General features: G+C 43.7%; 1 protein-coding gene across 3 annotated transcripts in view; it reads left to right on the top strand.

The window, feature by feature from the left end:
- Window positions 1-14,464, top strand: part of LOC109874384 (pro-neuregulin-1, membrane-bound isoform) — an 82,379-nt gene that overhangs the window by 38,449 nt on the left and 29,466 nt on the right. For 2 of the 3 annotated variants that reach the window (XM_031809493.1, XM_020466269.2), the window contains exon 2: window positions 11,451-11,589. In XM_031809493.1, the coding sequence (XP_031665353.1) occupies window positions 11,451-11,589 (139 nt within the window). Of the gene's footprint in view, window positions 1-11,450; window positions 11,590-14,464 lie in introns of those variants that run through there. The other variant, XM_031809494.1, reaches the window with a different exon arrangement.

Here is a 14,464-nt window from a genome sequence, read left to right as displayed (position 1 = left end):
GTAAGTCTGGTTCATCCTTGGGAACAATTTCCAAATGCCTGAAGATACCACGTTCATCTGTACAAACAATAGTACGCAAGTATAAACACCATGGGACCACGCAGCCGTCATACCGCTCAGGAAGGAGACGCGTTCTGTCTCCTAGAGATGAACGTACTTTGGTGCGAAAAGTGCAAATCAATCCCAGAACAACAGCAAAGGACCTAGTGAAGTTGCTGGAGGAAACAGGTACAAAAATATCTATATCCACAGTAAAAGGAGTCCTATATCGACATAACCTGAAAGGCCACTCAGCAAAGGAAAGGACAAAATAGATGGCATCATGAGGTGGGAAAATGATGTGGATATATTGAAGCGACATCTCAAGACATCATTCAGGAAGTTAAAGCTTGGTCGCAAATGGGTCTTCCAAATGGACAATGACCCCAAGCATACATCCAAAGTTGTGGCAAAATGTCTTAGGACAACAAAGGTAATGGATTGGCCATCACAAAGCTCTGACCTAAGCCTTTAGAAGATTTGTGGGCAGAACTGAAAAAGTGTGTGTGAGCAAGGAGGCCTGTCAGGAGGAATGGGCCAAAATTCACCCACTTAATGTGGGAAACTTGTGGAAGGCTACCCGAAACATTTGACCCAAGTTAAACAATTTAAAGGCAATGCTACTAAATACTAATTGAGTGTATGTAAACTTGTGAATGTGATGAAAGAAATTAAAGCTGAAATAAATAATTTCATATTCTTAAAATAAAGTGGATTTTTTATTTGGATTAAATGTCAGGAATTGTGATAAACTGGGTTTAAATGTATTTGGCTAAGGTTTATGTAAACATTTCAACTGTTTACACGGGACAGGACAAAACAGCGTTTATTTGTCCGTTTATTTGTCTGCGTTTATTTGTCTGAGCAAAGCTAGGATGGCCGTCATTGTCATATTTTTGGACTATCCCTTTAAGGGGGAAGTAGTATTTGGTGTGTACCTGGCTGAGGTTCCATTTGTATAAAGAGGATAGATTTAACCATTCAAGGTGATAATTGTTGCTCATTCTTGTGGATTGTGTTTGTTTTGGAGGATGCCATGAACATTGAGCTGATGTAAGGAAATCCACCAGCCTGGATCCTCAACAATTCGGTGAGACTGATCCTGTAAATTCTTTGAACTTTTAATTGCAGCATGGTTTGAAATCCGAGCTGATTGTTACACAGTAAAATGTGAAACAAGTACATGAATAATAAACATAAAAAAAAAAAAAATATGTATCATAATGTCAGAAGGAATCCAATTTTAACAAACCAAATAGCACTGTAACAGATGCAATCTATAAATACAGTGTACTGTATGTACAGTACCAGTCAAAGGATTTGACACACCTACTCATTCAAGGCTTTTCTTTAAAGCATTTAAGATTTTGTATGTAAACACCAATACACATATTAGAGCTTATGCACCCCAACCACCCCCCACCCCGCCTCAAGGGTTTTTCTTTATGTTTACTATTTTCTACATTGTAGAATAATAGTGAAGACATGAAAACTATGAAGTAAAACAGGGAATTACGTAGTAACCAAGTGTAAAACAAATCCAAATATATTTTATGAATGAGATTCTTCAAAGTAGCCACCCTTTACCTTGATGACAGCTTTGCACACTTGGCATTCAACAGCTTCACCTGGAATGCTTTTCCAACCAACAGTCTCCTCTGAATAGTTGATGTTGAGATGTGTCTGTTACTTGAACTCTGTGAAGCATTTATTTGGGCTGCAATTTCTGAGGATGGTAACTCTAATGAACTGATCTTATTTCATAGTTTTGACATCTTCACTATTATTCTACAATGTAGAAAATAGTAAACATAAAGAAAAACCCTTGAGGCGGGGTGGGGGGTGGTTGGGGTGGTATACATGCATAAGCTCTAATATGTGTATTGGTGTTTACATACAAAATCTTAAATGCTTTGAATTAATCATCACCTTAGAAAGCACTGTCCATTTTGTTGTGTTTGGCTTTGAAACAGCATCCACAATGACTATGTTTTCCATTCAGTGAACCTGTTCTTCTCTAGGAAGAAACGATAGCATTAGCCGATGCCAATTAGATATATGGACACTGAAAGGAAAATATAAGGGGAAATATAACAGGCTCAAAATGGCCAAAAACAAATAACTTTCTTCTGAAACTCATCAGTCTATTCTTGTTCCGAGAAATGAAGTCTATTCCATGCAAGAAATTTCCAAGAAACTGAAGATCTCGTACAACGATGTGTACTACTCACTTCAAGGAACAGAGCAAACTGGCCCTAACCATAATAGAAAGAGGAGTGAGAGGCCCCGGAGCAGATCTGAGCAAGAGGACAAGTAAATGAGTGTCTAGTTTGAGAAACAGACACCTCACAAGTCCTCAACTGGCAGCTTCATTAAATAGCACCTGCAAAACACCAGTCTCAACATCAACAGTGAAGAGGTGACGCCGGGATGTTGGCCTTCTAGGCAGAGTTGCAAAGAAAATGCCATATCTCAGACTGGCCAATAAAAATAAAATATTATGTTGGGCAAAAGAACACAGACACTGGGCAGAGGAACTCTGCCTAGAAGGCAAGCATCCCGGAGTCGCCTCTTCACCTGTTGATGTTGAGACAGCATATTACTGCATTGAAGACACCTGGGTACTCAAAAAAACAGTGCTCTTTCTGGGAAAAATTATTTTGAATGGTCATCAAACTCGGAATTACAACTTGAGAACTCTCACCTCTTTAGAGCTCAGACTTTCCAACCTGAAGATCACTGATGTCATGATTTGATCTCGTATTCTTACGAGCTCCCAGTTGTCTTGAAAGCTCCATAAGTCAGTTGAGGGAACCATCTCTTCACCTCGTTTTGTTATAAAATCTTTGGTCTGATAGACGCTTACGTGACAACCAGAATGCATTGTAACAAACATGATGCCACACATAGCTGGTAAATAGCTTAGAATTAGCTCATCATAATCAGTACAATCAAAAAGGTATTTTACACACATCATATGTGATCGACAGGCTCAAATTGGTCTAATGTAGCAAAATTTGAAATTGCATTTCTTTAGATTGGAAAAAAGTAGAGACTCACAGCTACAAAATGGTATATCATACACTACAGATGAGGAACAATGGGAAAGTAATTTTGCTTTGAAAGTTGATAAACATGAAACTCACTTTTGAGAAAATGGCCTTTGAATGTTTTGGTACTACTATTGGAGAGCCCTTCTTGTCTACATCCATTCAGCATCGTTCACACCCTCTTAAGCTTTAGCATCACCCATCTCTTTAAGTGTTGATCCGAATGTACTAACAGCAGTCAAGCACCCAAGCTAACTTGCTAGTGTAACAGGTGTGAAATGGCTAGCTAGTTAGCAGGGTGCGTGCTAATAGCGTTTCAACTGGTGACATCACTCACTCTGAGACCTTGAAGTAGTTGTTTCCCTTGCTAGTTGTTTCCCTTCCCTTGGGCGACAGGTAATGATGCTTCGTGGGTGTCAGTTGTTGATGTGTGCAGAGGGTCCCTGGTTTGAGCCTAGGTAGAGGAGAGGAGAGGGTCAGAAGCAAAACTGTTACACAAGCTACTTCCAGACATCTAAGTGAGAGAGAGAACAGCTCACTGAACATTACTCGCCCTAGCAGAGCTGGTTAGGCTGTTATGTTAAGCACCCAAGCTAACTGACTAACATTGGCTAGCTCGCTAGCTACTTCCAGACACATAATGAGAGAACACCCCACCCTGACAACTTTACTCACCCTAGCAGAGCTGGTTAGGCTGTTATGTTATCCAGAGCGTTGGTGCCTGCAACTGTGCTCTGAGATTGTCGTAAATTCAGAGTGCACACCGGACGCTCTGGCAGATTAGTAGGGTTGATCCGAACATTCTGACCTCACAACGGCAGTCAAGCACACAGGACACCGAATAGGACAGGAGAAGTACTCCAGATATAACAAACTGACCCTAGCCCCCCGACACATAAACTACTGCAGCATAAATACTGGAGGCTGAGACAGGAGGGGTCAGGAGACATTGTGGACCCATTGAGGACACCCCCGGACAGGGCCAAACAGGAAGGATATAACCCCACCCACTTTGCCAAAGCACAGCCCCCACACCACTAGAGGGATATCTTCAACCACCAACTTACCATCCTGAGACAGGGCCGAGTATAGCCCACAAAGATCTCCGTCATGGCACAACCCAAGGGGGGGCGCCAACCCAGACAGGATGACCACATCAGTGAATCAACCCACTCAGGTGACGCACCCCTTCCAGGGACGGCATGAGAGAGCCCCAGTAAGCCAGTGACTCAGCCCCTGTAATAGGGTTAGAGGCAGAGAGTCCCAGTGGAAAGAGGGGAACCGGCCAGGCAGAGACAGCAAGGGCGGTTCGTTGCTCCAGAGCCTTTCCGTTCACCTTCCCACTCCTGGGCCAGACTACACTCAATCATATGACCCACTGAAGAGATGAGTCTTCAGTAAAGACTTAAAGGTGCGTCTCTGACATGGGTAGGCAGACCGTTGGAGCTCTATAGGAGAAAGCCCTGCCTTCAGCTGTTTGCTTAGAAATTCTAGGGACAATTAGGAGGCCTGCGTCTTGTGACCGTAGCGTACGTGTAGGTATGTACGGCAGGACCAAATCAGAGAGATAGGTAGGAGCAAGCCCATGTAATGCTTTGTAGGTTAGCAGTAAAACCTTGAAATCAGCCCTTGCTTTGACAGGAAGCCAGTGTAGAGAGGCTAGCACTGGAGTAATATGATCAAATTTTTTGGTTCTAGTCAGGATTCTAGCAGCCGTATTTAGCACCAACTGAAGTTTATTTAGTGCTTCAAGACCTATGCAATCCGCCCTGGCAGGCTGTCAATTAACTTCTGGGCCACATCCTGACTGATGTCAGCCCATTCTTGCAAAGTCAGAATTTGTGGGGTTTTGTTTGTCCACCCGCCTCTTGAGGATTGACCACAAGTTCTCAATGGGATTAAGGTCTGGGGAGTTTCTTGGCCATGGACCCAAAATATTGATGTTTTGTTCCCCAAGCCACTTAGTTATCACTTTTGCCTTATGGCAAGGTGCTCCATCATGCTGGAAAAGGCATTGTTCATCACCAAACTTCCTGGATGGTTGGGAGAAGTTGCTCTCAAGAGGATGTGTTGGTACCATTCTTTATTCATGGCTGTGTTCTTAGGCAAAATTGTGAGTGAGCCCACTCCCTTGCCTGAGAAGCAACCCCACACATGAATGGTCTCAGGATGCTCTACTCTTGGCATGACACAGGACTGATGGTAGCTCTCACCTTGTCTTCTCTGGACAAGTTTTTTTCCGGGTGCCCCAAACTATCGGAAAGGGGATTCATCAGAGAAAATGACTTTACCCCAGTCCTCGGCAGTGCAATCCCTGTACCTTTTGGAGAATATCAGTCTGTCCCTGGTGTTTTTCCTGGAGAGAAGTGGCTTCTTTGCTGCTCTTCATGACACCAGGCCATCCTCCAAAAGTCTTTGCCTCACTGTTTGTGAAGTTGCACTCACACCTGCCTGCTGCCATTCCTGAGAAAGCGCTGCACTGGTGGTGCCCCGATCCTGCAGCTGAATCAACTTTAAGAGACGGTCCTGGCGCTTGCTGGACTTTCTTGGGTGCCCTGATGCCTTCTTCGAAACAATTGAACCGCTCTCCTTGAAGTTCTTGATGATCCGATAAATGGTTGATTTAGGTGCAATCTTACTGGCAGTAATATCCTTGCCTGTGAAGCCCTTTTTGTGCAAAGCAATGATGACGGCACGTGTTTCCTTGCAGGTAACCATGGTTGACAGAGGAAGAACAATGATTCCAAGCACCACCCTCCTTTTGAAGCTTCCAGTCTGTTATTCGAACTCAGTCAGCATGACAGAGTGATCTCCAGCCTAGTCCTCGTCAACACTCACACCTGTGTTAACAAGAGAATCTCTGACATGATGTCAACTGGTCCTTTTGTGCCGGGGCTGAAATGCAGTGGAAATGTTTTTGGGGGATTCAGTTCATTTGCATGGCACAGAAGGACATTGCAATTCATTGCAATTCATCTGATCACTCTTCATAACATTCTGGAGTGTATGCAAATTGCCATCATACAAACTGAGGCAGCAGACTTTGTGAAAATAAATATTTGTGCCATTCTCAAAACTTTTCCACGACTGTACATTCCACAGTAAGAACCTGATACGGAGAACAATATTGTATTCGTGAGAAGTGTGGTATTAGTTTGTAGACCAAGCGGTTGGACACTACAGATGTTTTCGTGAGTAGACTGATGTTCGAGATGTCTTCTTGTCTGACAAACCGATGTGGAGGGCCTACATCGGTGGATGCGGTGGATTGAGGGGACCACATACAAAGTGATTTTCGTAGCAGGTTAGGAGAGGATTTTCCCTAATCCTAAACCTTTTCTTAACCTTAATCTCAGTCTCCTTACCAGCTATGTTAATTATCCAAACTTGCTGAGTAAGTTCTACTAACCTGCTACGAAAAATGTCCTTATGTCTGGTATCTCGCAAGTCCACTGTCAGCGGTGTCTCTCTCTGCTTGTCACTTGCCTGCGTTGGTCTGGACTGAGGTAGTTTGTTTCACAGCCATGGGGATATGAATCATCTGACAGCCCAGGCTACACATACACGCACACAGAGAGGCACACTTGGCCTGCTAGCCATCCGTCCTCATCAGAAGGAACACACTGCTAAACACACAGCCCTACAGGGGAGCGAGTGACCTTGCTGCCCAAACAGAGACAGGTTTGTGTGTATTTGTCCTGTGTTTGTGTGTGTGTGCATGTGTTCCACCCAAAGGACACCCTTGAAATAAACCATAATTGATCAGTGATGATCACGACGTGAACATTGTCGTGAGTGCCAATGATTCAGGCAGTGACTTTCAAGTCCATTTTATACAGGACACTCAACAAAGGGTTAGTGGTGCCTCATTAAAAGTTTGACTCTGTAGTTTTGTACACTCGGTTTCCCATAATGGCCAGTCACACTATTATTAAACATTAAATAAATCAACATAATTTATGACTGTGTCCCTAATGGAACCATATTCCCTAATATAGTGCACTACTTTTGACCAAAGCTGTGGTTAAAAAGTAGTGCATTATGTGCTGTTTGGGTCTCAATTTTAAGCACCCCTTACTCTGCTTGATTAATGATCCTGGTTGTTAGCCCAAAACTGCGCTAAACTCTCTGCTAGCCATTTGTTGAAACGTCTGTCTGGCATTGGGAGGGAGAACTGGCACTATGTTAAACATGTATGTCCTAACAGAAGTTGCAGAGAAGATTTTGCTAATTCATTCGCGTCATTAAAGTAACTGCACAGTGTTTCCAGATTTCTATGAAGTATATATCAAATCACCTTTTATTTGTCACATGCGCCAAATACAACAGGTGTAGTAGACCTTATAGTGAAATGCTTACTTACAAGCCCATAACCAACAATGCAGTTTTAAGAAAAATAAGTGTTAAGTAAAAAATTAGAGCAGCAGTAAAATAACAGTAGCAAAGCTATTTACAGGGAGCACAGCTTAGTCAAGTTAAAGTGAAGAGTTAAAGTGACTATGCATAGATAATAAACAGAGAATAGCAGCAGTGTAAAAGGGGGGAGGGACAATGCAAGTAGTCTGGGTAGCTATTTGATTAGCTGTTTGGGAGTCTTATGGCTTGGGGTAGAAGCTGTTTAGAAGCCTCTTGGACCTAGACTTGTCGCTCCGGTACTGCTTGCCATGCAGTAGCAGAGAGAACTGTCTATGACTAGGATGGCTGGAGTCTTTGACCAGTTTTAGGGCCTTCCTCTGACACTGCAGGGTGTAGAGGTCCTCGATGCTAGGAAGTTGGGCCCAGTGATGTACTGGGCCATGCACACTACCCTCTGTGGTGCCTTGCGGTCGAGCAGTTCCCATACCAGGCAGTGATGCAGCCAGTCAGTGATGCACTCGATTGTGTAGCTGTAGAACTTTTTGAGGATCTGAGGACCCATGCCACATATTTTCAGTCTCCTGAGGGGGAATAGGCTTTGTTTTGCCCTCTTCAAGACTGTCTTGGTGTGTTTGGACCATGATAGTTTGTTGGTGATGTCGACACCAAGGAACTTGAAGCTCTCAACCTGCTCCACTACGTCCTCTTTTTCCTGTAGTCCACAATCATCTCCTTTGTCTTGATCAAGTTAGGGGATAGGTTGTTGTCCTGGCACCACACGGCCAGGTCTCTGACCTCCTCCCTACAGGCTGTCCCATCGTTGTCGGTGATCAGGCCTCCTACTGTTGTGTCGTCTGCAAACTTAATGATGGTGTTGGAGTCGTGCCTGGCCTTGCAGTCATGAGTGAACAGGGAGTACAAACTGAGCATGCACCCCTGAGGGGCCCCAGTGTTGAGGATCAGTGTGGCCTACGTGTTGTTGCCTACCCTTACCACCTGGGGGCGGCCCATCAGGAAGTCCAGGATCCAGTTGCAGAGGGAGGTGTTTAGTCCCACGGTCCTTAGCTTAGTGATGTGCTTTGAGGGCACAATGTTGTTGAACGCTGAGCTGTAGTCAATGAATAGAATTCTATTCAGGCGTTTGGAAATTGCTCCCAAGGATGAACCAGACTTCTGGAGGTCTACAAAAAAAATCTGAGGTCTTGGCTGATTTCTTTTGATTTTCCCATGATGTCAAGCAAAGAGGCACTGAGTTTGAAGGTAGGCCTTGAAATACATCCACATCCACAGGTACACCTCCAATTGACTCAAATGATGTCAATCAGCCTATCAGAAGTTTCTAAAGCTATGACGTAATTTTCTGAAATGTTCCAAGCTGTTTAAAGGCACAGTCAATTTAGTGCCTGTAAAAGTCTGACCCACTGGAATTGTGATACAGTTCATTATAAGTGAAATAATCTGTATCAATAACTTGTCTTGCACAACGTAGATGTCCTAACCAACTTGCCAAAACTATAGTTTGTTAACAAGACATTTGTGGAGTGGTTGAAAAACGAGTTTTAATGACTCCAACCTAAGTGTATGTAAACCTGTGTATATGCGTGAACTGTTTGACTGGGAAGCATACAGTAAGCTGCAATGGGCTGTTGGGTCAGCAAAAATCCACCACCAGCCCGCCGGTCCAAAGGGCCGATGCAGGAGAAGGATGAGACACTCTATCAAGCAGTGGCTCCGCTCCCCAGTTTTGGGTTTCTTATTCACACATTTTCTGTTGTTGATTGAACTGTATCTTTCTCTTCCATCAAACCCGGTGGGTAAAAAAGGTGCAGCTTGAGCTCTGCAGCATTGTTAAATATAGCCCTCATGACCCTCTCTCTCGCTTCTCTCATTAAGCCTCTGCTGTAAAACTAACAATATTTCAAACCATATTTCTCCCTGTTTTGATACTGGATTAAGAACTAGACTGTACAAGGAAGTAAGGTGTGTCGTGACTGATTTGGTACCGATCGCTTACCAGTTCTAATGCATACAGTATGTGCTGATGTATTTCAGATAACAATGCTGACTTTTGTTGATTGAATCAATGTTAGTGATAGGGTTTGTATCAATAGCTGGTTGACATTTTGAAAGGTCCCAAACAAAAGCTGAAAACGTCAGTAATGGCAATCAGATGTGTTTCTTTTTTCCTCACTGGGCAATTACCCTTATCTAGCAGAGCAATCGTAGGTAGGTCAGTTGCCAGTCTTTTAGTTGCAGTGCTGAAAAGGCTCAACATTTCTAATAGATAAACTGCCCTACAATTTAGCACCTGGAAGTTGGTGGATTTTAAAAAGTGAGGATGGCTGTCTGAGGGTCATATCGTTGGAATGGTTGGTATTCATGATTATTTGAGTGTGTCATTACTTAAACTTGTTTAAGCCCTAGTGTAATTGCATTGGCGTCTGTGAGGAGAGATTTTTCCCCATATATTAGCTACAGTCTATCTGTATGCAGAGGGGAGCTTACATTTGTTTTTTAGAATGAAGAGTAGGATGCAGACTTTTGATTGATTTAACGGTGGCATAGCAAGTAATTCGATTTGTGGGAGATAAGCAATCTGTTGCATTGTCAATTATTCAACCAGTGTTGGCTGTTTACTGGGAAACAACAGTATGGCCCCTAGAGATTGAATTGCATTTAGTCAAAAGGTAATGTCTCTCAGTACAAAATGTAACCTGATGGTGTCTGTGACCTATGAAATCATTGCGTCATCTCAACAACAATCTATGAGTTAACTCGATTGTCTGTCAGGAAAGAGACACAGGCACGGCACTACGTCGGAATCGTCAATGAGGCCTTAACCAGTCACATTGGCATCCGGGTCACGATCCTCTTACCATTGCAAATGGAGAATGAGGGAGTAAAAGACATCGGGGGGGGGGGGGGGTAGGTTTTTAAAAAGGAGTAAAATATGCAGCAATGCTCACCTCGTCCGGCTGGAATTAGCCAGGACCAACATGTGGTTTCAAGCCAAAATGATGTATGTGAAAGTATACTCCTCCTGCCCTTGTGGTGCTCTGAGCCTGAGAGGGCCCGGTGGGTGGTTCACGGTCCAGGACGGGATGTTTTTTGCCCTAAACACTGTCAAACCGACTAGAGCGTTCATCCATGCCAGGAAGTATATTTATTTTGCAAGATAACTCATTCAACCCCCTAGTCATCGAGCTCTGACGTCTTTTCGGCCGGCAGTCGCATCCATTGTATTTCCGATGCGCAAAGACTTCTGATGCCAGAAGTGACATCCGGATGAGATAGAGGGTTACGGGGGGAAAGTGCTTATTTCAAATGTTTATGGGCTTTCACACAGTGCAGACTGGGGAGGTCAGGCTGTGGGGAGAGGCTGTAGAGACCTCCAGCAGACAGAGTGCTTAGAGCTCCAGCCTATTGATTCACTGGACGGCACTGGCCTGAGCTGCTCCAATGGGCAGAAAAGGGGAAATGCGTCTCCACATCTTGAGACTTTTCAGAAACATCACTGCTCCAAAGCTGGTTCATATTGTAGCATTTTTCTATTTTAAAGTGTATGGAATGTCTTTCATCATTGTTTCAGGTCTTCTCTCACAAAATTGAGCTCTGGAATGGTACATTTATATTTGAGTTGTTGAAATGATCGCTCTACCGCAAGAGGTGTCTTTTATTTCTTGTAAATATATATGTACATCTTTATGTTGTAAAGGCATATGTGCGATAAAGCATTTTATTGATATATTTACTGTCAAGGATAGCAGTAATCAATAAGCAAATCCTTGCTTTGTGGGTTCGGTTTACTATATCTCTTGCCATTAATTTTGCTTTCCTCTGTAACAAAGGGCACGGGTATAAATCATGGATGTACACTGAGCGTACAGAGAGGCCACAGTAGCTTTCTCTAAGCACTAGCGTTCAGCTGAACACTCCCCAGGGGTCTACTGGGATGACTGGATCCATTTCCTGCATTTCCTGCTAATCCCTCATATCTTCCTGCAGCTGCCACCAGCACCACCGCTGTGGTGAAGACCTCCAGCCACATGACGCGCTGTAGTGACAGCCAGAAAAACTACTGCGTAAACGGAGGGGAGTGCTTCACCCTGGACATCACCCCTGGCAGGTCCAAGTTCCTCTGCAGGTAGGACATGATGAAACACAACACCATCCACACCACACACTGTACTATACTATGCAGACTATGTTTGACTTTATGCTTAATACAATTCCTGATGGCTTATAGCTGCTGTTTCTAAATATTTAATTGTGCTCCCACATGATGCCGGTGCCAACTTCAGCACACTACTTTGCTATTTTGTACATGTCAAGAAGTAGCACATGCTGATACAGTAGATGCAGTCATAACATTTACTATCTATCATGTTTGAAGTCATGATCTTTTAGAATGCGGTATGTCCAGCCCCATTTATGCCTGCTAAATTAGGCCCCAGAGCTTTTTAGGCCCAAACTGGGCCAAGTTTAGAGGAAAGTCTTTTTTACAGTAAAGCAAAGGTGTCAGCTGAATGTTTTTTGAGTAAATCATTAAACAATCCAAAGACCTGAGCAGAGATTAAAGTGAATGCACAAGACATCATGGCGGTGTACAAATGTGTTGCCTCTGCATTTTTAAATGTCTGTTTGGCAGCCGTAGGGGAGGATGTTCTAATGGATGCTTTGCATGACACTAACTGGGCTAAGCAACAGGGAGAGCAGAGCAGGTGGGGGTCCCTATCCACATGCTCCTCTGCCCCCCTACATTATTAATGCCGGCTCCTTTCAGCGCAACAGCCCAACCGCTGCACTCCATTTAAGAAAAACAAACCCCAAATCTGGGGCTATGTTGCATTTATGAGATTTTCTTTCTGTCTTCTTCCCCATTTCATTGTTCACTTTGTAACCTTAGAGCTGGGTCATGTTCATTAGGCACCAACTGTAACTAAACAGACTGTAATAGGGAGGGACTACCTGGACTTGTCCAATAAGAAACGGTCATTTTAGTTTGTTGTTGTGAAACGTTTTAAATTGTTTTCCGTCACATGCCCTACTGAACATGACTCTGTGCTGACATTGTGCTGATGTCAGGATCAGCCGTGTTCTTACAGTAGGACATTGATTTATGCTCCAGCATCGCACTCTTGTTGTCAAGAGTGTTCAGCCCTGTTCCAAGCGATAGAGCCGATGAGAGACCAAGGCAGGACGGGGCTTGATGTGCTTTCCCAGTGCCCCCTGTGGCTTGAACCTCTGTGACTCAATCTCTGAGAGTTTGAGTACTCAGCTCAAGGCACATGAGTAGCGAATCATCCCGAGCAGCAAACAAGCTGGCATGCTCTTTACACGCTTCATATGAGAAGCAACAGCATACACCGCTGACATCTATATTTGACAAGATAATCACCTCTCTGCTGTCTTGTCCACATTCTCCATCATTGTCATTCATATCAAATCCATCTGAGGTAAAATCATGTATTATCCAGACCAATTGACCACTAAGGCACTGAAGTACACTGTGGTCTGTATAGCAAAGTGGATTGACCCTTTAGAAACATTCCGAGGTTGTAAACTCTTCCTAATTATCTACAGCATCTCCCAATTTGTATATTACATAATTACATCTGTGGTTAGAACATCCAGTAGTTTTCAAAAGACATGGTGAGGTGGTGATAGCTCATGGTATTATTGCTTCCATTGCAGCAGTAAGAAAGATCACTGCAGCTCCTCCCTCTTTGTGCCTGACACAAGGCTTGACATTGCCAAGGATACACTTTGGGTCTGGGCCATCCAATACATACATAAGACAGACTCTTACCGTCCACCGACAGATGGAGTTTCGTGTTAAATACTTCGGTGACTAAGCGCAAAAATGCTGCTGTCTCCGGGATATTTTGTTTCCTTTCAGTAAATGATGCAGCATGCCATCACTGGAAGGGAGGGGAGAAAAAATAACCTCTCGGTCTCCCTCAGAAATAACTCTATCTACAAAAATAACCTGTCCGCCAGGGGTCCCTGTGGAGCCCGATTCACTGAAGCCTGAACAGTCGGAGCACGGATTCTGTAACAGGCACACAGTGTGGAAGGGTCAGAACATCATGGAAGCAACACTTTCCATCCTGACCCCCTCCTCAATTTATTTATAGCAAATTATATGTTTTATTTGATTTAATATGTATTTAACTATTCATATTTAAATTTAAATATTCATAGCCAATATGAAATTATTTCTTTAGCCATGCGGTTATTTGAAATGGCAGTACATTTGAATTACGTCCTACTGTACTCTACCTGACAATGGTCACTGATCTCTGGGTAAACCAGCATACATACCAGCAACACCTACACCTATCAGTTTCCTGCTATTTTCCATCCCACTCCCACGTTCCCCTCTCTCTATCCCCCTTTTCTTTCTCTGCCTCTGAGAGAATGGGCTTGCCCATCAGACCCTGTCAGATCTGAATCACAGCTGGACTGGCTTGTTGGATTCTTTCTTCATCTCACTCCACAATCTCTTCCTTAGCAAGACATTACTCAGCCTCCTGCTTTGTCATCGGACACCAGATGATCTGCCAGTCTTCGCCCCTAACCCACACGTTAATTCCCGCTTCAGTACACAAACAACTTACAAACGAAGAATCGTCAAAAAAGGCAGATTTTTCAAAAAAACTGAGCATTGGTCAGTATGTTGCCCTTTTTCAATTAGCCTCTAGTCATTTAGATTTGAATGAAGGGCTTAATTTGTTACTGTGCCGCTACTTGGTAGACTGGTAGATGTTACATCAGGCCCCCCCAGGTGCTTAGCGGAATACATTGGGAAGCGATGTCAAGCCACTGTGCCTGTGAGAGTCATAAACCCCAAATATTTGTGCACTCAGCCATTCGTGTCCTCTCTGGTGTTTCATACCTGTTCCAAAGTTCCAATCACTGTCTCTCCCAGAGCCAGACGGCCAATACATCCAGACAATTTGTTGTGTGTGTGTGTGTATGGAGTGGAGTAGAACGGCATACAAATTACTAATAGACAC

Source organism: Oncorhynchus kisutch, linkage group LG29 (assembly GCF_002021735.2).
Source record: "Oncorhynchus kisutch isolate 150728-3 linkage group LG29, Okis_V2, whole genome shotgun sequence".
Lineage (NCBI taxonomy): Eukaryota > Metazoa > Chordata > Actinopteri > Salmoniformes > Salmonidae > Oncorhynchus > Oncorhynchus kisutch.
The sequence above is the reverse complement of the archived record's forward strand: the minus strand, read 5'-3'. Positions and strand labels throughout refer to the sequence as shown.